The 26734-nt window shown below is 37.2% G+C and overlaps 2 protein-coding genes across 6 annotated transcripts; one reads left to right on the forward strand and one right to left on the reverse strand.

Annotated features, from left to right (window-relative positions):
- Nucleotides 1-298: 298 nt before the first annotated feature.
- Rpl9 (ribosomal protein L9) lies at nucleotides 299-5344 on the reverse strand. Its single transcript, XM_046451072.2, has 8 exons — nucleotides 5305-5344; nucleotides 4828-4874; nucleotides 4629-4744; nucleotides 3980-4075; nucleotides 2954-3086; nucleotides 1800-1880; nucleotides 902-1018; nucleotides 299-438 (listed from the first exon to the last, which is right to left on the reverse strand). The coding sequence occupies exons 2-7, from the start codon at nucleotides 4871-4873 to the stop codon at nucleotides 912-914; spliced, it is 579 nt and encodes a 192-aa protein (XP_046307028.1). The 5' UTR covers nucleotide 4874; nucleotides 5305-5344; the 3' UTR covers nucleotides 299-438; nucleotides 902-911.
- Nucleotides 5345-5431: 87 nt separating this feature from the next.
- On the forward strand, nucleotides 5432-26567 carry Lias (lipoic acid synthetase). 5 transcript variants are annotated; one of them, XM_058580829.1, is made up of 11 exons: nucleotides 5435-5594; nucleotides 7098-7270; nucleotides 8495-8588; nucleotides 10221-10301; nucleotides 10430-10586; nucleotides 10667-10724; nucleotides 13017-13145; nucleotides 15671-15816; nucleotides 17184-17254; nucleotides 18133-18244; nucleotides 26404-26567. In XM_058580829.1, the coding sequence occupies exons 1-11, from the start codon at nucleotides 5550-5552 to the stop codon at nucleotides 26523-26525; spliced, it is 1188 nt and encodes a 395-aa protein (XP_058436812.1). In that variant the 5' UTR covers nucleotides 5435-5549; the 3' UTR covers nucleotides 26526-26567. The 5 variants fall into 5 exon arrangements, with proteins under 5 accessions (XP_046306917.1, XP_058436870.1, XP_046306857.1 ...); XM_046450825.2 differs by lacking the exon at nucleotides 26404-26567 and adding an exon at nucleotides 21486-22619 and having other exon boundaries at nucleotides 5437-5594; XM_058580887.1 differs by lacking the exon at nucleotides 13017-13145 and having other exon boundaries at nucleotides 5433-5594.
- Nucleotides 26568-26734: the final 167 nt, after the last annotated feature.

Consider the following 26734-nt stretch of genomic DNA (forward strand, 5'->3'; position numbering starts at 1 on the left):
CAAATTAACTGCACATCTCCATCCTGAGTATATTAATATTGTTTCATTTCTCAGAACTTTTTTTTTCACAAGTGACTAGAGTGCACCTACCTCACTAAATATTCAAATTCATGCCTCAAAAATATTAAAACCCCTTCAGATCTTCCCCAAAGCTCTCTAACCATTGAAAAACTAGGTAGACGTTGCCTGTCGCCTGTCACAGGTACCAACTTCTTTTTGCCTGAGATTTACCTGGTATTCAAGAACCAGATTCAAACCACTTGTTCCCAAGAAGAAAAAAATAAATTAGAAAAAAAAATTTCTGTTCTGTTCCTTTGAAAGGACACTAAAGTTTATTCAACCCGTTGGAAAGGATTAAGTCCAAAGTCAATAGAGATCTTTTATTGCATCAGTGAAAATATCAAATTGACTCCAGGACGTGTTTCTGTGACTGGACAACTGTAAAAAGAAATAAAAATATCTCCATCAGTTACCTTTGTCCATTAAAGTTGTAAATTATCGTTAATATACTGTTCATAGTAAACTGTAAACTTAGAATTTACTGTGCTCCATTCTCTACCATTAATATAATTTCAATTTAAGTCTTCTTTCTTTTTGGAGAATGAGGAATGGAGCTTAGACACGTTGCTCATGCTCAGCAAGTACTATTTAAGTCTCAGTATATTAAAAACCCATCTAAAGAGTAATCAATCTTACAGACATTAGCAGGCATGATAGTGCTCACCTGTGATCCCAACTACTTAGCAGACAAGAGGAGGATAACAAGTTCTAGGCCAGCCTAGGTAACTTAGCATAAATAGCTGGGGATATAACTTAATGGTGGAGCTCTTGCCTAGCATGTGCAAAGCCCTGAGTTTAATCCCTAGTAACACAAAACAAAAACAGACACTAAAGAACCTACTTCTTAGATCTTATTCATCAGCCTGCTGAACTGTTCCTTTTTCAGAAACATAAATACCATCCAAAAATTTTCTGATATCCTTGTTTTTCACTGTTGTGGCTTGCTGAATCAAAGCGGCTATAGGAATAAAAACAAAAAAAGTCAATTATTTCATCATAAAAAGCAATCAGGTAAAGCACATTTTGGTTAACAATGAACCAAATATACAGCAATGATTCCATAAGGTAATAACAGAGACAAAAAATTTCCTACATCTAGTGAAACTGTACTAGTGAACACATCACTCACATTTGTTCTTGGTGATGCCAGCAAGAACAAACTTTTTTCACAAATGTGAAAAATATTTATTGTGTTGCCAGTCAAAAGTATACAACACAATTACACAATTATACATAGGATGCTTGATAATCAATAAACAACTACTTACTACACTTCTATCTACTGAAAAAAGGTTACCAAACAATATGCCATGTTTTGCTGGCAACTTGTGTATATACACTTTTCTACGTGGTCTCTTGACTGTACCAAGGACCATGTTCAGTGAACAATCTGTACCATCAAGTTTTGTGTACACTTTGACATTCACACCAACAAAATTGCCTAATAACACATTTCTCACACTGTGTCCCTGTCCTTACACAAGACTGTTTTAAGTGAAATACTTAAAACTCCCAGAGCATCACTGAGTCAACCTTTTTAAAAAATATTTATTTTTTTAAGTGTAGATGGATATAACACAATGCCTTTATTTTTATGTGATGCTGAGGATCGAACCCGGGTCTCGCCCATGCTAGGCGAGCGCTCTACCGCTGAGCCACAATCCCAGCCCAGAGTCAACTTTTTATTTAAAATTTAAACAAGATTTTGCAGGCATAATTGGTATTGAGAACATACAAACCTGAATTTGAAACAAGTTCAATATCATTTCCTTCAAGGATTAATTCATCTTTCTGAGCTTGAGACACTGAACAAGCAACACCTGAAAAGGGAAAAAAGCATTTGCATGGTGTTAGAATAAACAAATACTTAAATCCCACTAGTAATTAACTCCATTTAAAATTCCATACAACCAATTTTCTCTTGAGGTTTTTGCTTTATAGGATCTGGCTTATATCAGCCAAAATTTTAAAATTTGTGTTCTGGCTGGAATGAATCATAGTCAGACTCAGAGACTCAATTAAATCATGTAGACAGTACAACTTAGTTGGCTCTATACCAAGCTAGGCATAGTGGTTCACACTTGTTATCCTAATAACTTGGGAGGCTTTGAGACCAGCCTCAGCAACTTAGAGAGACCCTGTCTCAAAATAAAAAAGGACTAGGGACGTAGCTTAGTGGTGGTTACACACCCCTGGGTTCAATTCCTGAACCAAAAACAAAGTTCTGTACCAACTCTTTGTACATATTTTATTTATACATATTTAGTATAAGTTTATTTTTTACATGGGGATTCTCATTAAATGTTGCAGAAAACAGCTATTACATAGAAATTGGCACAGATCTCCTTTCTTTCCCCTCTTCCCCACCCTAACCAAGAGCACACTGGGAAAAAAAAACCCAAAACATAAAACTAAAGGTTCAGTGTTTACTATGTATTAGACAAGCACTATTTTGAGTGCTTTTCAATTTTAAACTCATTTAGTCATAATATAGTTCCCACTAAACAGATGAGTACAATAAGCTACAGAGAAACAAAATGCTCCAAGCAAGAATTGAAATTTAAACCCAGGCAGAATGTAGGCTAGTAACTACTACTCCACAGATTTTTTTGGAATCTAAAAATTTTTATCACCAAGAAATAGGAGATGAACATGTTAAATATCCTAATTTGATCATTCTACTTATGCATAGGTCCATCAAAACATCACAATGCAGCCAGATATGGTGGCACATGCCTGTAATCCCAGAAATTTGGGAAAGAGGCAGGAGGATCACAAGTTCAAAGTTATCCTTAGACAATTCTGAAATACTTATAGTCACAACCAACCCAAAAAAACAGGCTTCAAAAGACTTACAATTTCTGAATTATATCTGAGGGCACATACAACATACCTGTCCTCATCCGAACCCTGCGGATGTATTTTTCACCCAAGAAATTTCGGATTTCAACAAGAGACCCATTCTCCTGAATAACAACGTTGATGGGGAAGTGAGCATACACAGACCTCATCTTGTAACGGAAGCCCTAGTTAAAAGAAATTCACTTTAAAATTTAGTAGGATGCTTATGTTACTTATAATTTAAAAACTTAACAGTTACTATATAGCATTCATTGTCAAGGTTTCCTAACAACTGACACCTGTATCAACCCTCCTACAACATTTTTATTACTGGTACACCCTAGGTACACAATTTTATGTTTCCTCTCTGGACAGCAAAGCTTCTTAAAGAAGCAATTATTTTGTTACCTTTATGCCCACAGTAAACAATGCTAACACCTTTTAATGAGAACCCCCCAAATCCGGCATTTTCAGACTAACATTTACTAAGACTAATGGCAGAACTGAGAATATCAAGTATGACAGGGCTTCTACCTTCAAGGAACTTAGTCTGGAATCAGGGATACGCAGTAGAAATATTTAATAGGTCCATAATAGAGGTTAAGCGCAGGATTCCCTTATTAAGTATAGTCCAGAGGGACCAGGTTTTAATGCATACACACAAGTCAGCACAAACTTTACTTTAGGGGTGGGAGGCTTGAAATCAATAGTGACATCAGACATGCATTTAGGGAAACAGGCAGGGTTATAGGGTCCTAATGGTGGCTTACCATTTAGTAAGCAAAGCCTATGTATGTGCTATAGTATAGCAGATTTTCTATTAATAATAAATAAAAAGGATGTGGCTCAGTGATAGAGCACTTGGCACCAGCATGGGTTTGAGCTCCAGCACTACAGTAAAAAAAGTTCCACACCCTCAGCCTACTCTTCCAGATAATCCATTCTTGGCCATAGACATGTATCTATCTATCTCTATATATGAAATACACACACACACACACACACACATAATACAGCTCAGAAAACTTTCAAAAGTAAAATAAAGGAGTGGGGGGAATGTCTTTATCAGTCAGCTTACCAGTGTAACACCCTTGATCATGTTCTGTACATGACTACAGATGGTGCGAACAGTGGCCAGTTCCTTTCTATTTCCCCACCATTTGTCAACCCGTAGCTGTAACACAACAAAAACTTCCCATAAGTAAGTAGACTTGAAGGAGAACAGTTCATTTTTTTCCCCAACGAATTACTCTAGATTCTAGAATTAACCCCAATTAAAGCATAGGATTTTCAACTGGGAAAATCCAACCACATACAAAGTCTCCTACATTTGACAAAATGTTTTTATTGCTATACACCAAAGGCACGCAGATTCACGTTGAAAACTCCCAAACAAGTTGCAACAAACTTCACCACTGGAAAATAAAATCAAGTCCAAAAAAATCCCCATTACTGGTTTAAATTCTTACTTTTTAAGCAATCACATAAATAAATTTAACTTGTATTAGTATTAAAACCGCTTTGATAATGACTACTAGATATTGAGCTTTACAGTATATTGTATTCAGAATCTGATATTCCAACCTCATTAAAGCAAAATTTATTTTGGACGCTAAACTTAAAAGCCAAACATTGCTCTTAATTGGGAAACTTTACATGCAAACAAATTTAATGCTATTATAGATAACTACCATCCGAACGAGAAACATAAGTTATCTACACCTTACCCTCTTCTTTTTCTTTCCAAGGAGGCTGAGTTCCACATTGATATGATTGAAATCCCTCCGGAGGGTTCCTCTTGGGCCCTTCACAATAACTGTGCGTCCCTTCAGAGTAATGTCGACTACGAGAGAGAATGAATTCTGAGATTACAGAAGGCTTGGAACACGTAGTAAACACCCATCAGAAAAACCGCAAGTACCGTACCATTTTCTGGAATGTCGACAGTCTGATTGCTGAGAATGGTCTTCATTCTGAAACACAAACACTTGGAGTCAGGCCAGTGCAGGGAGTGTTTTCGCCAAAAAGAGTTCCACTCCCACAGAAAAGTGCCGGGAGACGTGGGAGAATATAAGATGACCCAAACTAAGAGTGGCCTCCGGTGCGTCCGGGCCTGGTAGGTGCAGCCCCCAAAGAGGTGTTACGAAGCCTTGCTGGCTAACACACTGTCGGCCCAACCCTGGAATCCCAGCCCGGCGCGCCATCCCGGCAAGGCAGAGCGGTAGGGTTAGGCCTAAAGCCCCAAAACAGAACTCGCATCTCGCGCCAGCAGATCCATACGGCACTCGCCGCGCCGGAAGACAATCAGGGTAAAAACTGAGAGCGCAAAACCCATGCTGTTAGCTTTCCTAGAGCCGATGGCTTCAGATTCTCAGGGCCCACAGAAAACAGTATCCTCCTCACCTCGCAGTAGATACGGGAAAGAGAGAGCGTCTTTCGTCATCACGTATTTGTAGCCCGTAAGGACTCTGCGTATTGCGTAATGAGTGCGCGACGCCACTAAGACTAAAGCAGCCAATTGCGGAACAGTTCAAGCTACACGGGCTTAGTAGTAGTTCTGGTGATTGTCATAAGCCGAGCGACGGTTTATCGATCAGTCTTTTCCCTGGCATTGGTGATCCCTCGACCCTGCTAAGTCTAAAGAGGCGATGTCTCTACGCGGCGGGGACGCTGCTCGCACCCTGGGGCTCCGGGTGAGCAGCGGGGCGACAAGCGTGCAGGCGTGGGGTGAGGGGTTCCCATCTCTTCAGAGCACTCCGTAATGAAGGCCAACGCTTTTGCTTGCAGCTAGGCACTTTTCTAAACGTTTATCGTGTTATCTCGTTTAATTCTCCTGACATCCCCATGAAGTAGTCCCTGATCTTGTTTTGTTTGACGGTCTCTCTGGGTCGGTGATGAGGGGTTTTAGTTTTGTCTTTTTTTTTCTGCTTAGAGTGGTTTGTTCCTTATATTTAAAGGACCACAACAGCGCTCAACCCACATCGTTGGGCTCTTCCTATATATTAGACACCACTCTTGCAGCTGAGAACACAGCCTGCCCTCTGTAGACGTGGATAAGTGCACTACCAATCATGCAGTGCTCTAACAGATATTTTTTTCTTTTGAACTGTTGAAGATCCCTTTAATTTTACAGTGTTTTGCCTGTCTCGTGCATGTTTGTATTCAGATCTAGAAGTCAAATACTGTGGTTTCTTACACTCGACAAATGCGCACTGGTTAACTGCCATGTTCTAGCACAGAAACAGGGATGGGGACTGTAGTTTAAAGGGAAAGTGAGTCCTTCGCAAGTGTGAGTGCTGGGTAGTTCAATTCCAGCATCACCCAAACAAACAAAAACCAAGAAACCAGCATAAACTAGGCTGGTGGGCTTAGGTTTGGTTTTACTACTTCCAGTTTTCTGGAACCAACTAGATATTAGCACTACATTTTAACATGTTTACTTTACCCCAAACACAAACCTAGAGGGATTTATTGCAAATTTCCTTTTAAACATATCTGACTCAAGTCAGGAATAGAAAATGTATAGCCTTGGCATCTTCAGTTACTGCAGTTTAAGTTTGTTGAAAGACGAAGTTTTAGTACTGTGAACCTGGCCACCTTAGCCCACCCTTGTAATGTCAACTATTTGAGAGGATACCAAGTTCAAGGTCAGATTCAGCAATTTAGCAAGACCCTGTCTCAAAATGTAAAGTAAAAAGGGCATAAAAGTGTGATCTATGATAGACACTTCAAAGGTTTTTAAATCTATTCTAAACTTGGTATTCAGAAGTTCATTCCTATTCTTCTTTGGGTTTGTTTCCTTCTAGATTCTTCTTTAATCTTAGATTCCAATTTTGTAAGCAGTAAACCACTTGATATGATTCCTGTGTCACTTCTTTGCTTTTACTCTCCCTTCCTTTTAGATTTGTTCTATTGTGGGGTTTTTTGTTGTTGTTTTTGTGTTACTGGGGATGAAAGGGGGGGCACTCTTCCACTGAACTATATCCCCAGTCCTTTTTAATTTTTATTTTGAGATGGGGTCTCACCAGATTGTCCAAGCTGGCCTCAAACTCAAAGTTCTCCTGCCTCATTCTCCCTAGTCTCTAAGAGTACAGGCATACACCATAGCACCTGCTATCTTTTAGATATTATAATGGGTTAAAACTAAATTATCCCAGAACCCACTAAATGAATGTCATAATGAACTCTTTCTTTAGGTATTTGGAAGATATTTATACAGTCCAATCAGGTCATTAAGTTCCTTGCCAGATAAAAAAAAAGAATTTTTACAGAATGGACCAGATCTTCAAGATTTTCTGTCTGGGGATCTTGCAGACAAGAGCACCTGGGAGGAATATAAAGGAAACTTAAAACGCCAGAAAGGAGAAAGGTAATTGAGATAATTTCAATGTCCCATTCCTTACTGTGCATTATTTTCAGATGTAACCAAGTCCTAGAGTATATTTTTAATTTCAGGCTTGTTTAATTTAGTGAAAGGTCATTAGAAAAAAGAGAGAACATGTAAGTTGATGAGAATGCTGAAATCTTTTCTTGATTTTCTGTTTTTTTGTTTTGTTTTAAATTAGGGATTGAACTCAGTGGTACTTAACCCCTGCCCCTTTTTGTTTTTTATTTCGGAGAGCTACACCCTCTGCCCCTTTTTGTTTTTATTTCAAGACAGGGTCTCGATAAATTGCTTATGGCCTAGCTGAGGCTGGTCTAGAACTTATGATACTTCTGCCTCAGCCTCCTGAGCTGCTTCTGGGATCACAGGTGTGCACCACCACACCCATTTAGACCTTGATAAAATTTTCATTGTTAGTGGGTATTGATGATCTAACTGCTCCCAGTCAATTTACATAAGATCTATGTATACCTCGCCTTAACTAATTAATTTCCTCTTTTCTCCCTCCCTTGCTGTAATTTAAAAGAATAATGAGAATTTAATGCAGATGGAAAATTGTTTTGAAAAATATTTATCCAACAACTTCCAGATCATAAGTAAGTAGTAAAGTCATGGTGAAACCAAGTATACTTAATTCCATTTCAAATATTAGAATTTTGCCATTTAATCACCACCATAAAATCAAGAATATAAGCTGATAGTGCACAGTTGGGATCTCTCCTTACTGTGAATTAATATTACTTTGGGTAACCAGGCGAGGTGATGCACACCTGTAATCCCAGCAGCTTGGGAGCCTAAGGCAGGAGGATTGCAAGTTCAAAACCAGGCTTGGCAATTTATGGAGCCTCTAAGCAACTCAGCGAGATCTTGTCTCTAAAACAAAAAGGACCAGAGAAATTATACTCCATTATATATGATATATCAAAGTACATTCTACTGTTATGTATAACTAATTAAAACAAATTTAAAAATTTTAAAAATATATAAAAAGGTCTGTTAGATTCCAATATCAGTGTTTTCTAATGTGATTTGAGGAATCCTAAATTTGAATCTTTGTTCTTATGCCCACAGCAGAAATTAATAAGGGTTAATCCAGGATTATGGAAAAAAAATTTAACTAAGAATTATAATAGAACAAAGTAACTTCAAAGCTGTGTGATTACTTGTTTGCCTGTTTGTTAATGGATAGTTATCTTTGGCTTTCCTTAGGTTAAGACTACCTCCATGGCTAAAGACAGAGATTCCCATGGGGAAAAATTACAATAAACTGAAAAATACTTTGCGGAATTTAAATCTCCATACAGTAAGTTGTCAATCTTAATCCATGGTTATAAATGTTTATACATATTTATAACTTAGAAATTATTAATTCATATATAAATACAGCAAAGGAAAATGAATGAAAACGTTAAGTAATGCATTATTACCAATGATAAAAATACATTGGGGGTAGGTATGGCTCAATGGTAGAGTATTTGCCTACCATATGCAAGGCCCTGGATTCAATCCTCAATATTGGGGGTGGGGGGATTATTTAGAGGCTGAGGCTGTAGCTCACTGATAGAGTGCTTGCCTAGGCATTTTCAAGGCTCTGGGTTCCATCCCCATCACTGCCCAAAGCAAACAAATAAAAATCATTTAAAATAATTATTCCTGCAAAAGAAATAAAGGGTGATTATATTAATGTCTCATTTAATAGTACAAAACAAGATTTTTCCCTGCAACTAGAGAAACAAAGGTTTTTGTTTTGTTTTGAGACAAATAAAAACTGTTCCCAGACTAGCCTCAGACTCCTAGACTCAAATAGTCCTCCCACCTAAGCCTCTCAAGTGGCTGGTACTACAGGCACATGCCACTGTACCCAGCTTGGTGTTTTTGTTTTTTTGTTACTGGGAATTGAACCCAGGGTTGTTTACTGAGCCACATCCACAGCCCCCTTTTTTTTTTTTTACATATATATATATATATATATTAGCTGTAGGTAGACACAATACCTATATTTTATTTGTTTATTTTTTTATGTGGTGCCAGGGATTGAACTCAGTGCCTCATGCATGCTAGTCAAGTGCTCTACCACTGAGCCACAACCCTGGCCCCACAGCCCTTTTTTTATGTTTTATTTTGAGACAGGGTCTCGCTAAGTCCTTAGGGCCTTGCTAAGTTGCTGAGGCTAGCCTTGAACTTCCAATCCTCCTGCCTCAGCCTCCTGAGTTGCTGGGATTTAGGCTTGTGTCACCACACCCAGCTTGTATCCAGCCTATTGGTTTTATAATAGAAATTATATGTTTGTTGGAAAGAGTATAAAATTAAATATGAAAAATCTCAACTATTAACCACACCCCTTAACTGTTTAATGTATATCATTTTAGACCGATTTCTTTTTTTGGTACTGGGGATTGAACTCAGGGGCACTTGACCACTGAGCCACATCCCCAGCCCTTTTTTGTATTTTATTTAGAGACAGGGTCTCACTGAGTTGCTCACGCACCTCGCCGTTGCTGTGGCTGGCTTTGAACTCGTGATCCTTCTGCCTCAGCCCCTCTAGCCACTGGGATTACAAGAGTGGGCCACCATACATGACTCAGACCAATTTCTTTAAACATATAAAATATTTATATTTGTATACTTTTCAATTTAAAAATGAGATCTTAATATATGGTTTGGCAGTTTAACAGAATTTTTTTTTTTTAGGTGTAGATGGACACAACACAATGCCTTTGTTTTTATGTGGTGCTGAGGATCGAACCTGGGTCCCACCCATGCTAGGCGAGCACTCTACCGCTGAGCCACAACCCCAGCCCCTTAACAGAATTTTTGAATAGTGAATTTAAAAAGAAATATGTTGTAAACAATGGGCGCCTCAATACTGAACCACTATTTGTTCAATTGGTTGGTAGTTTCAACCTGATTGTATTCTGTTCCCTTTTACTTACAGGTATGTGAGGAAGCTCGATGTCCCAATGTTGGAGAGTGTTGGGGAGGTGGAGAATATGCCACTGCCACAGCCACAATCATGGTAAGACAAGCTCAACCTTTGCAACTTTAGTCTAGAAATGGAAACGGGATATTTTGTGTCCTCAGTTAAAAGCAATTATGAAAGAGTCATCTGTCTGCTTGACTTAAATTATAACATCTCTATTCTAGTTAATGGGTGACACATGTACAAGAGGTTGCAGATTTTGTTCAGTTAAGACTGCAAGAAATCCACCTCCCCTGGATACCAGTGAGCCCTACAATACTGCAAAGGCAATTGCAGAGTGGGGTCTGGATTATGTTGTGCTGACATCTGTGGATCGAGATGGTTAGTGTGTCATCATGGTGTCTAAAGATATTGACTTTCTAAATGGTGACATTATCCTGAGCAGATTATTTTCTTTCTAGATATACCTGATGGGGGAGCTGAGCACATTGCAAAGACTGTATCATACCTTAAGGAAAGGTACTTGTTTCTGCATTTATGTATGTATTTTAAAGACTCTTTTTGGAGCTATATAAATTCAGTTTAAAGCCTTCACCTTAAAACAGTGGTTATTAGGGGTTATTAGGGCTGGGATTGTAGCTCAGTAGTAGAGTGCTTACCTTGCACATGTGAGGAACTGAGTTCGATCCTCAGCACCACATAAAGATAAATAAATCTACAACTAAAAATTTTTTAAAAAAACCATCAGTGGATATTAACCTTTTGGGGGATTTTATACCCTTTTGATAATCTACTGAAAAGTATGTGACCATTTCTCCAGAAAAAGTATATTGGTGCTGGATGTGGTGGCACACGCCTAAAATCCAAATGGCTTGGTAGGCTAAGACAAGAGGATTGCGAGTTCAAAGGCAGCCTCAACAATGGTAAGGGGCTAAAGCAACTCAGTGAGATATGGCTCATTGGTTGAGTGCCCCTGAATTCAATCCCTGACACCTGCCCCCCTGCCAAATAAAGTATATTGGTGCTTACATATACATATTTACTGGACATTTTAGGGGTTCAGTGGCATGAACATAGCCCTGGACAATTAGTATATGACACCCCCACTTTTCATATTTGAGCATTGGTCTGAATGTCAAGTGATACTCTTTAAAAAGTATTAAGCTGTGGTCTTCTGAGCACTGACTTTGAATTAACAATCATTTAAAAATAGTTAGGGATGTTGGGCATGGGGGCGCACACCTGTAATCCCAGTGACCTTAGAGGTTGAGTCAAGAGAATTGCAAGTTCAAAGGCAGCCTCACCAACTTAGTGATGCCCTAGGTAACTTAACAAGACCCTGTTTGAAAATTTTTAAAAAAGGCCAGGCATGTGGCTCAATGATGAAGTGCCCCTGGGTTCAATCCCCCGTACCAAAAAATAAAAAAGCACTGAAAAGGAACTCTGATCATTTTCTATAACTCAGTGCTTATCTAGCATCTAGCATACTTAATAAATGTTTTTCTAATGATTCCCCAGTATTTTCTATTTTACATCTATTAGAGTTCCTTTTTTAAAATATTTGTGGTTGGGCACAGTGTCATATGCCTCCAATCCCCACAACTTGAGAGTCTTTTTTTTTTAATTGATTTTATTATTTTTTTTAAATACACGACAACAGTGGGACTTGGGAGTCTTGAGGCAACAGGATCACAGGTTCAGAGCTAACCTCCATAACTTAGTAAGACCGTGTCTCAAACTAAAAAATAAAAAGGGCTAGGGATGTAACTCAGTGATAAAGCACCCTTGGATTCAATCCCCAATACCAAAATAATTGTTTAAATTCTTTTGAATAAAAATATGTTTGCAACCCACTAAATTTCTTTCTCAAGCCACTAATGGGTCTCAACTTGAAGTTTAAAAACAGTGAGTTCTGGGATATATTCTTTCAACATTTCTGTATTCATGAGAGGGTATATGTGTGGTCTTTTTTTTTTTTAATCTGTTCTTTCAGGGAACAATTCCAGACACTTTGCCATTGGGTTCATGAAAAAATTTGTCAGCTGTCTGAATCATTTCTGCTAGTGTCAAAGGAAACAGCTCTGTGACCTAGTTCACATTATAATGCTTGAATGAATAGACATAGCCACAGTATAAATAGGAAGATTAATGTTTAGCTTGTCCTTCATTTAAGCAAAACTCAAGTCACAGCAACCCTTGTGAAATATTTGCCTAGAAGATGGGAAGACACTATTTGATAAATTATAGAAAACAGAATTGAATCAATCAAGTAATATTTGTGTTCACATAAGAAATATCCTAATTTTCTTTCCAAACAAGAAAATATATTTAATGTTTTAATATTTCATATTTTATTTTTTAAAAATTTACTTAAATTAGGTTTAAAAGTCTTATCTAATCTCAAGGTTTTTTTTAATATTTTTTTTTTTAGTTCTTTTTTTTAGGTGGACACAATATATTTATTTTATTTTTATGTGGTGCTGAGGATCGAACCCAGTGCCTCGTGCATGCCAGGCGAGTATGCTACCACTTGAGCCACAATCCCAGCCCTAATCTCAAGTTTCATTCTGATTATTATTTGCATGAAGGTGTATTTTAACCATTATGAACATAATATTTGATGTTCTGGATATTTTTTTTTCTTCATATGATAGCTCATATATGGACATTTGTATGTCCATGCTTTTTTTTAGCCAAGTTCTAAATATTACTATGTTGAAACTGATACTGGATAAGTATTGATAATTCATTTTGAGTAATAATTCTTTCATTTCTTTTCCTCAGTTTGATATTTATCTTTTTCTCCCCTAGGAATCCAAAAATTCTTGTGGAATGCCTCACCCCTGATTTCCGAGGAGATCTTAAAGCAATAGAAAAAGTTGCACTGTCAGGATTAGATGTGTATGCACATAATGTAGAAACAGTTCCAGAATTACAGAGGTGATTACATGTACTGAGTAATGTGGGAGAGTTAGGAGGATCGAAATATGCTTATATTCTCACTTTTCAGGAGCCAACTTGCAGTTGACTTTTACAAAATAAACTTTCCTTCCCTCCCTCCCTCCCTTCAGTCTTCCTTTACTCCCTCCCTACCTACTACCTTCCTCTACTCCCTCTTTGTTTGTTACAGAAAGATCAGAAAATAAAGCCAACAAAAACAGCATAAGCTGTTTTAATAATATTTTAATAATATTAAAATAAGCTGTTTTAGGGCTGGGGATGTGGCTCAAGCGGTAGCGCGCTCGCCTGGCATGCGTGCGGCCCGGGTTCGATACTCAGCACCACATACCGACAAAGATGTTGTGTCCGCCGAGAACTAAAAATAAATAAACTTTAAAAAAAATAAATAAATAAAATAAAATAAGCTGTTTTAATAATATTTCCTCCCAGTAATATCAGTTACTATCAACTTTGTATTTATGTTTACATGTTTCGTTTGTTTGTTGTTTACAGTACTGTAGATTGAATCCAGGGGTGCTCCACCACTGAGCTACATCCACAGCCCTTTTTTATTTTGAGATAGGGATTTGCTAAATTGCTGAAGCTGGCCTTGAGTTTGTGATCCTTCTACCTCAGTCTCCCAAGTAGCTTGGATTATAGGTATACACCACTGCACACATGTAATTTTTGATATATGCTCTCATAATAAGCATATTTTTTCTTTTTAAAAAGTACTATCATTTTGCAAATGCCAATGAGTATTACTCTTTTCAAAGAAGAATTTTCAAATGGAAAATAATTACACTAGAGCAACTGCCTTGGCTGTAATTCTTTTTTTTTTTTTTTTTTTTTGGCTGTAATTCTAAAGAAAATACTTAAAAGTACATTTGAGGGACTGGGGAATGTAACCCAGTAGTATAGTGCTTGCCTAGCATGTACAAAGCCCTAGGTTCAATCCCCAGCATTGGGAAAATAAAAAAGCCACTAATTCACATAGTAAATAAATAATGCAGCAGATAATGTGGTATTGTTCAGATGTACTTTAATTCTCTCTTTTTTTAAGCTATTTTGCTATCGATGGACACAATACCTTTATTTTATTTATTTTTATGTGGTACTGAGGATTGAACCCATTGCCTCACACGTGCCCAGCAAGCACTCTACCACTGAGCCACAACCCCAGCCCTACTTTAATTCTCTTTTAAAATATAAACACTATTCTTCTTTACTTTTTTTTTTTTTTAGAGATAGAGAATTTTTTTTAATATTTATTTTTTAGTTTTCAGTGGACACAACATCTTTGTTTGTATGTGGTGCTGAGGATCGAACCTGGGCCGCACGCATGCCAGGCGAGCACACTACTGCTTGAGCCACATCCCTAGCCCATCTTCTTTACTCTTCCTAGTTAATTTTAGTTGTTAGTACTAATTAAGAAATGTTCCACATAATGACTATATTCAAATTTCAGAAAAATTAAAATTATTTTAAACCTCAAGAAAAATTAATATTGTTCATTTTCTTTACCTTAAGTGTTGGCTGTGATTTTACTAGCTTTGTATATTATTTGATATCATAGAACCTAAAAGAAGTTATAGTAAGCTGAGCATGGTGGTGCCCCTGTAATTGTAGCAACCCAGGATCCTGAAAGAGGAGAATCACAAGTTTGAGGCCAGCCTGGGCATATTACCAAGACCCTCAGACTCCATCTCAAAATTTTAAAAAAGGACCCGGAATGTAGGTCAGTGATAGAACACCCCTGGATTCAATCCCCTGTACCGCAAAAACAAAATAAAACCCAAATAAATTCTAGAAAAGAAAGCTACATTCGAATTAAAACGAATGCTGGTTTAACATCAGCAACTTTCTGACCTTTTGGCATTCTTGACATTTAAACTAGGATGGTGAGGCCATTGTTGAAGTCTAGCACACAGTTTTTATCAACCCTGTCATGATACTGCCAGCAGTGGGTGCCAGTTTCCCTGGTTTCTCTTAAGAAACATTATCCTTTCCAGTGAAAATTCCAGAATCGTACATTTCTTTACCTAAGCGATGGCAATGTTGTGTACTTACCAGCAGAGGGCAGCTTAGTCTTTAGAAAAGAAATGAACATAAAAGTTTCAACCTTCTGAAATGTGGGTTCAGGTTAGTTTTTTCTTTGTTCATTGCCAAAACTGTTTTACTTCTGTTCATCTTCTTTTCTTTTGACTGTCTCTTATAATTATTATAATCTTGAGCTTCAGAATTCTTATTTCTCAACGCATAAAACTAAAGCAATTTCTTCTGTGTTTTTAGTTTTCTCTGCCCTGGGCTTGAGAAGCCTTAAGTTAACAGAGGTAGGGAGCCCACTGAGGCCTTTTTTTCTTTCCTAGGTTATCAGACTTTTGTATACAGATGTTACCATTGAACCATATAATGTAATATCATGTTCAGAATGTGCTTTCCTGGTCTTTCAGGTTGCTTGTGTAACTATGTATTTGGTTGAACTTGTGGTTATTCTTGCTGACAACAGCCCTACTGTTTTCCAGGAAAGTTCGTGATCCCAGGGCCAATTTCGACCAGTCTCTACGTGTACTGAAACATGCCAAGGAGGTTCAGCCTGATCTTATTTCTAAAACATCAATAATGTTGGGTTTAGGTGAGAATGATGAGCAAGTATATGCAACAATGAAAGGTAAAGAAATTTAAAAATAAAAAACTTTCCTGTTTAATTTGAGTAATAGCAAGAACCCCACTTTGAGGCTTGTTCAATTTATGTTTCTTCTATAGTCTCAATGCAAATGCCAGTAAGAACTAAGTATGTGTGACTGCAAGTGTAGCTCACATTGTATACATGTGGGTAACACCCACTCTCAACCTCTCAAGCTGTTGGGATTATAGGCCCTGGATTTAACCCATAGTGCACATATGATGTAAACAGCAATATGAAAAGGAAAATGTTTTCTTAGTATTTCATGGAATTATATGTATAAAGGTCGAGATATGAAGTCATGTCCCATTTCATTCCTCACCCATTCATCCAATGAACACATGGGTTTTTGGTTGTTTTTTGGGAGCGGGTACTGGGGATTGAACCCAGGAGTGTTTAACCATTGAGCCACATCCCCATCCCTTTTTTATATTTTACTTAGAGATAGGGTCTCACTGAGTTGAGAGGGTCTCGACAAGTTGCTGAGGCTGGCTTTAAACTCACAATCCTCCACTCTCAACCTCTCAAGCTGTTGGGATTACAGGTGTGCACCACCATGCTTAGCCCATGTTTTTTATTCTGTCATTAGACAGTTTTTGAGAGCCAGTCATGTACAATACACTGACAATTCATGGAATAAGACCAACCCAGGCCTTTGAGAAGAGCTTACTTGTAATACTGTCATAAACATGCTGGGCTTTGGAATTTGCGAACCTTACTCTCCCATAAGCCTTTGTGATTCTTGGCCTTTTTAAACTTTGAAATATAAAAGTTGTTATTTTTCCCTGAGTCTTTGGCCTACTTGTAGTCATTCAGTGGTTCAAAAAATAATAAGTTCATATAGTAATTAAAAGCTGCTTTTTATCACAATACATACAGTTTATTTACTAAAAGTTTTCTAATAATATCAGAGGTCAAATCATATCCTCAAGAGCATATCTTAAAAATTGAGTAAAAGCCTAATGCAGGATGTTTGGTCTGTAATATGGGTGTTTTCAGGATTTTGCATGTTCTGTTTCCTTTACCTTTTCTGCATAACAGACTTCTGCTCTAAAACACCCTCCACTCCTATTTTAGTATTTAATCCATAGTATTAAAGTCATTTGTTTTTATATCTGTCAGCCCCATATGATGATCTTAATTATTCCTATGCTTTCAGTCCTTATGTTTCCTGACATAAATATTTTTTAATGAATAGGTATCTGTTTGCCATCATGAGGATTATGGACTAGCACAGTATTCACACTGTTTTGAGATACTCCTCAGGAAAATTATACTTAGGTCTATAATTTTAATATTGTAAAACATCTGCTAATATAATTCATGCTTTTTTTTTTTTTCTTTCCCTGTAGCGCTCCGTGAAGCAGATGTAGACTGTTTAACTTTAGGACAATATATGCAGCCAACGAAGCGCCACCTTAAGGTATAGATATCTTGAATTGCCGAGTGTTTCTTAGTATTTTGAATTAAATCTTCACTGTCCATAGGTAAAAATAAGAAACTATTGTTCCATGTATATTTATAAGTTCCAGTTTCCATTTATTTATTATTCATACAAAGCAGCTACACTGGTGCTTATTTGCCACTGCCTGAATTGTCTGATTCAAGTGAACCTACAGAAAAAGGATTAACAACTTGGAAGGTGCACTCATTGACACTTGGTGATCCTGTGACTTGTTTTAGAATTATGTGAGAGCCACATTGAAGTAAGAAAGAGAAGCGCTGTTTCTGTTACTGTAATGGGTATTTATCCATTGGTTCAAGAAAGTTGTGTTGAGTAAGTCTTTGTGATTCTTGGCCTTTTTAAACTTTGAAATATAAAGTATGCCAGTCACAATGCTAAGCAGAAGATATAAGGTAAATAAGAGTCTTCCTCAAGAGGGGATTAGTTTGTTTTGTTTGTTTCATTTTATTTTTATTTTTTTCTGTGCTGGGATCAAATCCAGGGCCTTGCACATGCTAGGCAAGTGCTCTATTATTGAACTACACCTCCAGCCCTCTCGATTCTACCAGTTAATCAATGAAGGAAAAATATAGCTAAATAATTACTAAAGATAATGTCATTTTCTTTCTCCATCCTTTGGAACAGCTAATGTAATACAGAATTGATATGTTTTCCTTCCTTTTTAATTTCCTGTTATTGTGGTCTGATAGAGTGATCAAGTAATCACTAGACACTTGGTTAGTAAGGAAGGGGGGAGGGCAAGGGCTGGGGAGAGTACATGTGTATAAACTTTATATAGAATCAAAATTATTTTAGGTAATTCTAGAATCTGATCTGAAGTCATTATTTAAGTCTAGGTTGAAGAATATATTACTCCTGAAAAGTTTAAATACTGGGAAAAAATAGGAAATGAACTTGGATTTCATTATACTGCAAGTGGTCCTTTGGTGCGTTCTTCATATAAAGCAGGTAAGTTAAACTATAGGGAATGGTTTTATTTAGGCTGATAACTTCCCACCCTAAGTTCTACCCTAAATCGCTAAAGCTGTAAGGCAAATTGTGATAGCTGTGTTTGTCTTTTGTCAGAGGGAAAAGAGTGTTTTTTTTCCTGGACCATCCTTTAGAGCTTTGCTCCATAGGGATCATATATTAAGAAGTTTCTCTTAAACCTAGTTTGTTCCTTTAGCAAATCCCTCAGCCACTCTGATGAAAATAAGAACAGTTAGTTTATTTGATTATTCTGTCTGTGGATTTCAGTAGTAGATTATTCAGGAATGACAAAGTATGTCAAGTATATAATATGGTTTTCTGAAAAATGTATATTCATTTGAAAATGATGCTTGCTGCATCCCCAGACTCCCGATTTCAGATCAATTTAAGCACTGAAATTTGATAGCATTGCTGTTTGCACTATTAATTTCTTTGTGCTTCTCCCTAGAGGTAACAACAACAACAAAAATTTGTACAATATTTTTCCTTAAAGAAAATTTTAATGGCTTTATTAGCTACAGTGCAGTTTTTCACCTGTGTAATTCTGCACTTGTTTGATCAGTTGCTAAAAATGATTTATGAAAATAAAAGCATTTTCTAAGGGATAAAAAGTAAGTTGACACCAGGTACAGTGTGAGACATGTTATCTCAACTACTTGGGAGGCTGATGTTAGAGGATCACAAATTAAAGGCCTGCCTGGGCAACTTAGAGACTTTTTTGTCTCAAAAAAAAAAAAAAAAGTTTGTTTCTTTTTAAAGAAAAGGGCTGTTGACATAGCTCAGTGGTAGAGTGCCTAGTGTGCCTAAGGCCCTGGGTTCAATCCCCAGGACTACAAAAAAAAAAAAAGTTATTTAATAGTGGCCATCAGTAAGTCCATAAGTATGTATCTGAAGACTGAATGTAATCTAAAAAATGCAGATGTTTTCCTGTTAGTTGGGCTTAACAATCATAATTGTTAAGAATAAACAGCATGGGGCTGGGGATGTGGCTCAAGCGGTAGCACGCTCGCCTGGCATGCGTGCGGCCCAGGTTCGATCCTCAGCACCACATACAAACAAAAGATGTTGTGTCCGCCAAAAACTGAGAAATAAATATTAAAAAAAAAAAAAAAAAAGAATATTCAGCTGAGGGCTGGGGTTGTAGCTCAGTGGTAAGCGCTTGCCTAGCATGTGTGAGGCCCTGGGTTTGATCCCCAGCATCACATAAAAAATATTAAATAAAGGTATTGCATCCATCTACAACTAAAAAAAAAAAAAAAAGTTTTAAAAAAACTGCTGGTGTTTTTTGAGGTCTAAAATATGTTATTACTATTAATGTTCTTTTAAATGAGTATTTTATAAATTGAGGTCTAAATATAGATATGTTTAAATTAAGCATAAATTATATTTGAAAAAATTGGTGTTCAATTATTAGTGATATCAGTGTTCCTATAAAAAATTAAGACATTTTCATGAATTAACAGTTTATCCTAGTTATTAAATGCAAAAGTTTGATTCAACAGTGACTGACAGGATGGGCACTTTGAAAATCAGTAATTATGTGATTTAGTCTTCAACCAAAACTACTGGCAAGCTAAAAATATGTATAAAGGATAGAACTAACCAAGCATGGTGGCACATACCTATAATCCCAGAGACTCAGAAGGTTCAGATAGGAGGATCACAAGTTTGAGGCCAGCTTCAGCAATCTAGTTAGACCCTATCTAAAAATTAGAAATTTAAAAAGGGCTGGGGATGTACCTCAGCGGTAAAGCATCCCCCACCTCACCCCCCACCCCCCCACCCCCGTTCAATCCCCAGTCACCAAAAAAAGAAAAGAAAAAAAAAACTACTATCAGCTTCTAGAGTGATTAGAGTAATATAATTTAAAAGGTGTTTTTCTTTTTTTTTTTTTTTAAGGGAAAATAAAATTTCTAATATTTGAGGGAGTGAGTAAGGAACTTCTTTTTTCAAGGTGTTTTTTTAAAATTTTTAAAATTTTATACATGGTGCTAAGAATAGAATCCAGTGCCTCACACATGCTGGACAAATGTGCTACCGCTGAGCCACAGTCCCAGCCTGAGTAAGGAACTTTTAAAATGCTTTTTAAGTTGCCAGTAAAAGATTTGAGTTGTGTTATCTGGAGCATTATACTCAGGTGATGGATGAGAGCCTGATAATGTTGGTTCTTCTACCAGATTTAGATGAGGTATGTAGCAGCATTGATTACTTGGCTGGGTTGAATCCTGGGATTCCTGGTGATTGAGTTTGAATATGGTCCCCAGTTCTACTCATATATGTTAGATGACAAAGACATGTTAATCAGATTCCTCATAAAATCAGACCTCCAGTGCTGAGCTCTGCCGATAAGCATTGAGTTCTGCATAAAAGTGATAAACTAAATGGAACCCTAATGGCCTGAAAAGTGAATGTGCTCCTCTAAACAGCTAACTTATTATGCAGGCACAACTCAGGGGGTGGGGAGAAAGCTCATTATAAATGAAGAGTGCTCGCTTCCCTAGAGGGGAATAAGCTGAAGAGATTCCATCAGATGAGTGTGCTCAACTGCAACAAGGTCTGTTTTAAAAACATCAGATCCAGGCTAATAATGTAACAAAATTGCTCTCTGAAATGAATTTTGCCAACAGCAATTCTTTGTCAGTGATGAGGAATAGATAGTGCACACAAAATGGAATAAATATACAGAAGCAGACCCATAGATACAATAGGGTCACCCTTTATAATATTGAGTTATTAGAAAGAGTAATAGTTGAGAGGAAAGCATGGTGGCACATGCCTTTGTAATCTCAGCAACTTGGGAAGCTGAGGCAGGTTTGCAGGTGCAAGGCTAACTTTGGGCAACTTAGCTAGACCCTATCTCAAAATACAAAATAAAATGGCTCAGGGGGGAGATAGCCCATTGATACAGCACCCTTGGGTTCAATCCCCAGTATCAAAAAAAAAAAAAAAAAGAAAGAAAGAAACAATGATAGTTAAGACTATATGATATATTAAAATAAAAAAAAAGACTGTTCTTTGTTGTTGGGAAAAAGAGCCAAAAATATAGGGACTACTTAGATTTAAAAAATACTTTCTTTGAGATTGAAGAAGAGAAAAATGCTGGTAAGTACAAATCTTCTTTATAGTTTGTAGGGAAATCATAGAAGAATAATTCTGAAATAGTAGTCTTACTTTTATTTACTTTAAATTAATATTAATGTATTTTCATTTTCTTAAATAGGTGAATTTTTCCTGAAAAATCTAGTGGCTAAAAGAAAAACAAAAGCCCTCTAAAACTTGGACAAGACCTTCAAGATCACAGAAATTTTATTTTATTTTTTGTGGTGCTGGGAATTGATTCCAGGGCCTTGTGTATGCAAGGCAAGCACATACCAACTGAGCTATATCCCCAGCCCTCGATCACAGAAATTTAAAAAATATATTTCCAGTTGGATCCTAAGTGGTGCAAGAATGCTTAAACTTCAGTGGATGCACCTTGATTTTTTTTTTTTTTTTTTTGGTACTGGGGATTGAACTCAGGGGCACTCAACCACTGAGCCACATCCCCAGCCCTATTTTGGATTTTATTTAGAGACAGGGCCTCACTGAGTTGCTTAGTGCCTCAGCTAAATTGCTGAGGCTGGCTTTGAACTCACGATCCTACTGTCTCAGCCTTTCAAGCTGCAGGGATTACAGGCGAACCTTGACTTTTTTCTGTTTCAAGAGAAATGTTAGCAATCTGTATGTATTTAATTATGATAATTTATTTGGTTTTTAGCATACTTTCTTTATCTTAATAATTTCCTGCTAAATGTAATCAAAGCATTCTTGAAAGGGTTTGCTGCTAACCTTGTAATTTAAAAATACATTAAAAACTTTCAAAAGATATTTTTAAGTCACTGATAGCCTATATGTCATTGTTGCACTTCATTATGAAGAATGAATACATAAAATCTCATTTATGGTACTGTAATGAAACAGTAAACATAGATTGAGACTGTGGTTAATTTACTTATGAGTAGCATATGACCTTTACCTAATATAATATAAATAATAATCTAGCACCAGTGGAATAACTTAGGAAAGCTTTAGAGTTTGAATGTTTCACCTTGATATGGCTACTTCAGACCCTGTAAAATAGTTATGTACTGACAACTTGTTTAATACCTGTATGACACTAAGACCATTTTTGTCAGAGACACAGAAATTTAATCTAAGAAATATTAACCCTTATTATGTATAGTAACTTGCTACATCTGCATGTACTGTTGTATTTATTCCTCATACTACTTTGATGAAGTGCTTGTATTAAATAATAGTAATGACCTGAAGAAAGAATTCTTTCCAAAATACTAATATATAATTCATCATTGGACTGCTTTTTGTTGTTTTCTTTTGGTCTTTTGCAGTACTGGGAACTGAACCTAGAGGTACTTTATCACTAAGCTATCCTCAAAATTTTTTTAATTTGAGACAGGGTCTTGCTAAATTGTTCAGACTGGCCTCAAACATGTGATCCTCCTGCCTCAGTCTCCCAAGTCACTGGACCACCATTCCTGGCCCATCTTCTGCAGTCCCAAAATATTTTCCAGTTAAACCTAATCCAGAAACTTGGATGAGGAGTAGCAGAACCAATTTTTTTTTGTACCAGGGATGCTTAACCACTGAGCTACATCCCCTCCCCTTTTCCATATTTTATTTACAGACAGAGTCTCGCTAAGTTGCTTAGGGCCTCACTAAGTTGCTGAAGCTGGCTTTGAACTTGGTGATCCTCCTGTCTCAGTCTCCCAAGCCGCTGGAATTTTAGGTGTGCACAACTGCACCCAACTAAAATGTTTGTTTCAAAATGGAATCACAACTGGGCTCGGTGGTGCACGCCTGTTATCCCAGCAGCTCAGGAGGCTGAGGTAAGAGGATCTTGAGTTCAAAGCCAGCCTCAGCAATGGCTAGGCACTAAGCAATTCACTGAGACCCTTTCTCTAAATAAAATACAAAATAGGGCTGGGGATGTGGCTTAGTGATCAAGTGCCCCTGAGTTCAGTCCCTGGTACCAAATTTTAAAAAATGTAATCATAGATAGTATTATTTTGATGTATTATTCATTCACTTTTTATTGTATTATTGACCATTATACCATGACTAAAATGTGTATGACCAAATGCCTGGGTCTTGCTGGACATTTAAGTGTGGTGAACATGTGCCGTAGAGGTGTACTCCCTTTCACAACTATGTGAGGATAGTCAGACTTGAATTGTACAAAAGGCCAGGGCAGAGCTTTTGACCTTCATAAAAAGTGACACATGAATGCATTTATACAAAATGCATTTAAATGACCAGACTTGGCAGGAAGTCCATATGAAAATCTGGCAGCACACGTTAATGCCCTGGTGCTCTCTAATCTATTAAAATTTGGTATATGACGTATTTCAGTATGTATGATTTTTTTTTTAATTTTTTTTTGATTTTTTTAAATTTTTTTTTGATTTTTCTTTCCATAGGACAATGACTTTTTTTAAAAAATTAAAGTGATAAGTACATATGGTTTTAAAAAATGTGATGCAGAACAATACTTATTGCTCTAGTTCTCTCCATACAGCTTTCTCTATTTCTTTAGAGAAAAAAACACTCCTCATCCTGCCTTTTTTTCTATCCTGGGGCTAAGAGATAGAGTTGCATCATGGGTATAAATGCTAGGCTGCTTGACGTCACCCTGCCTATAGGGTTAGGTGAGATGACTGTTCAATTTAACCACAGCTGAGCCCCTCGTTTATGCCTCCTCTCTGCTTTGGGAACCTGCTGTTCTGCTAGCCAGGTCCTCCTCTGTCCATCACACCAGTTCTGGAAGCAGCTTCCTCAGCTCTTTTTTAGTAAACACATCCATGTATCTGATGCTTTCCAGAAATGTCTTGAAATCTCCTGATCATCATTGGCCCACTCCTATACTTTGTTTTATTGAATTGTTTTCCCCCACCCGCCACCTCAACCCCTTGCTATCTATATTTGTAATGTGATCCTTCAAAGGAAAAGGCTATAAATGTGCTCAGTATGCCATATTGATTACCAAGAACTCCACTTGTTGCCTTTTTAATATTAGCTTTGTAGATAGTTTTACATATATTATTATCTGTATGTGTATATATGTATTTATGTTTAAATCAATCATTTCAGGATTCCTGTAGTAGCACCTCTTGTTGAGCTGCTTGAATCACAGTTTGAAAATCATTATTAGATAGCAGGTGACATTTGAGTATGTTTTGTTATGATGTAGGCTTGGGTCACTAGTCTCAGTAAAATTAAAATCCCTCGTAATTCCCTAAGCTTTGTGTTACTACTTAAAATAATGTCACCTACTACTGTGTTTCCTAAATTCCAGTTATTCACATACAGCCTTCATAGTATTTGCTTCATTTGGGTGGGAACTATAGTATTATATACTCCTTTTTTAAAATAATTAAAATTTAAAACACTTTAAATCCCTTTAAAGTGAAACTAAATGAAGCCCAAATTCAGCCGAGAGATAAAGCCCTTCACAATCTACCCTTTCTTCACCAGCTCTTTCTCCTCATTCTCCCTATAACTCCAGACAAAACCAGCCTGAACTTTCCTGTCTTCATCGTTTGGCTCCTATTGCTTCTTCCACTGATGTGCCCATTCTCCTCCCACTGCCCTATTAAGATCTGTTCAGATCCACCTCAGATGCCTTCCTGCCTCCATAAAGGGAAATTTGCTAAGGGCATTATCCTTGACAGAAATAAGCCCATTCTTGGATTAGAAGGTTAGATTAGCAGGTGGGGATGCATATCTGACTACCAGGGCTATTAGGAAGATTAGGAAAAAAATGTTGCAACCAACAAGATCCCCCTCACCTTTGTTTAGTGTTTACTGTGTACTAGGCCCTGTGCCAAGGGTGTTACATGCATTACTAATGTAATCCTCACAAATTTCTGAAATATGTACTATGTTATCCTTGAATTATATATGGAAAAATGGACACTTGAGAAAGGTTGAATGGGTCAAACTTTCATTGCTACTAACTGTCAAAACCCAGATTCAAACTTGGGTCTCCAACTGGCAGCTCATTGTCATAATAATTGATACAGATAGGAATTATCAGAAGCTGATATCAGTGGATAAAAGTTTGAAGAGTAACAATTTGATAGTCTCCAAGTCTCTGCTTACCACAGACGTAATTACAAAGGGCAAAATCATTCTGCAGCAGAGAAACCTGCCAGATACCACCCTAAATGACAAAGTAACATCACCAGAATGGAGCATGTTGATCTCCTGTACTTCTTGATATGGAGTGTCAAAGACAGGAGATCACTTATGTGAGCCAGATGGCTTGGGAGGCTGAGGTAGGAGGATTGCAAGTACATTCTTTGAACTCAGCAACTTACCAAGGCTATAAGCAACTTAAAGACTGTTTCAAAATATAAAAGGGGGCTGAGGATGTAACTCAGTGGTTAAGCAAACCTGGGTTCAATCCCTGGTGCACACATACACAAAAAAATTTATTTGGCTTTTTATCACGCCCATGAATTATTTTCAATTTTAAGTATTAGTTAATAATCTCACCAATATCACTCTCACCAAAATAAATTTTTAAAAATCTAGCTAATAGAAACTTTGTGTCATTTTTAAAAAATCATCTTAATTCTCCTAGTAGGGGACAAGAAGGCTAACCCTAACCTTGCAACTTTTCACACACATTGCTGTGTTAAATAACATGCCCAGTTACTGGTTTTTTTCCCTCCCCATTACAAATAGCAAGCTTACAAGGCTGTGTCATATCTCTCTCTCTTTTGTAATGCTGGGAATTGAACCCAGGGCTTTGTGCATGTGACACAAGCACTCTACCAACTGAGCTATATCCCCAGCCCCTCTATCAGCTCTCTTTTGCCCATTTTCCTCTACTTATCAATTCTTCTACCTTTTAATCAGTAACTATATTTCACATGTATTACTTCTCTGTTCTAGGCACTGAAGCATCCTGCAAAACAAGTGCTTGATCCTATCTGCTTTAGCAAGATATCTCTAGGTTTATAATCCCTTTACTAGCATATAAAATCATTAAGCAAGATACATGAATATTTTTAAGCAGAAATGTAAAGCAAAATTCTAATAAGCTTTTTTTTTTTTTTAATAATTTTTTTTTTTAGTTTTCGGCGGACACAACATCTTTATTTGTATGTGGTGCCGAGGATCGAACCCGGGTTGCACGCATGCCAGGCGAGCGCGCTACCGCTTGAGCCACATCCCCAGCCCTCTAATAAGCTTTTAAAGCCTTAAGAATAAAGGCTCATTTTATGGTCTTCAAACTCAACTGATGTCTTTCTCGAGGTCTACAAACTTTCCCTTCCTTCCTCTCTTTCTCCCTTCATCCCTCCTTCCCTTCATTCCTTCCTTCCTTTCCTTTTACTTGTGGTACTGGAGGAACTGAGGATTGAACCCAGGGGTGCTCTACCTCTTAGCTACAGGTCTCACAAAATT

The sequence above is a fragment of the Marmota monax genome, unplaced genomic scaffold, assembly GCF_021218885.2.
Source record: "Marmota monax isolate L192 unplaced genomic scaffold, Marmota_monax_Labrador192_F-V1.1 WCK01_AAM20220418_F8-fsc00025, whole genome shotgun sequence".
NCBI classification, from domain to species: domain Eukaryota; kingdom Metazoa; phylum Chordata; class Mammalia; order Rodentia; family Sciuridae; genus Marmota; species Marmota monax.

Excerpts from the sequence above, each read along its gene's own strand:
- Rpl9 (XM_046451072.2), bottom strand. The coding sequence starts at position 4,873 with ATGAAGACCATTCTCAGCAATCAGACTGTCGACATTCCAGAAAATG. Across the intron at positions 4,745-4,827 it reads TGTCGACATTCCAGAAAATG|TCGACATTACTCTGAAGGGA; the intron begins GTACGGTACTTG and ends TCTCTCTCGTAG. Across the intron at positions 1,019-1,799 it reads TGAACTTGTTTCAAATTCAG|CCGCTTTGATTCAGCAAGCC; the intron begins GTTTGTATGTTC and ends TTATTCCTATAG.
- Lias (XM_058580829.1), top strand. The coding sequence starts at position 5,550 with ATGTCTCTACGCGGCGGGGACGCTGCTCGCACCCTGGGGCTCCGG. Across the intron at positions 10,587-10,666 it reads GACATCTGTGGATCGAGATG|ATATACCTGATGGGGGAGCT; the intron begins GTTAGTGTGTCA and ends TTTTCTTTCTAG. Across the intron at positions 10,725-13,016 it reads GTATCATACCTTAAGGAAAG|GAATCCAAAAATTCTTGTGG; the intron begins GTACTTGTTTCT and ends TTTCTCCCCTAG.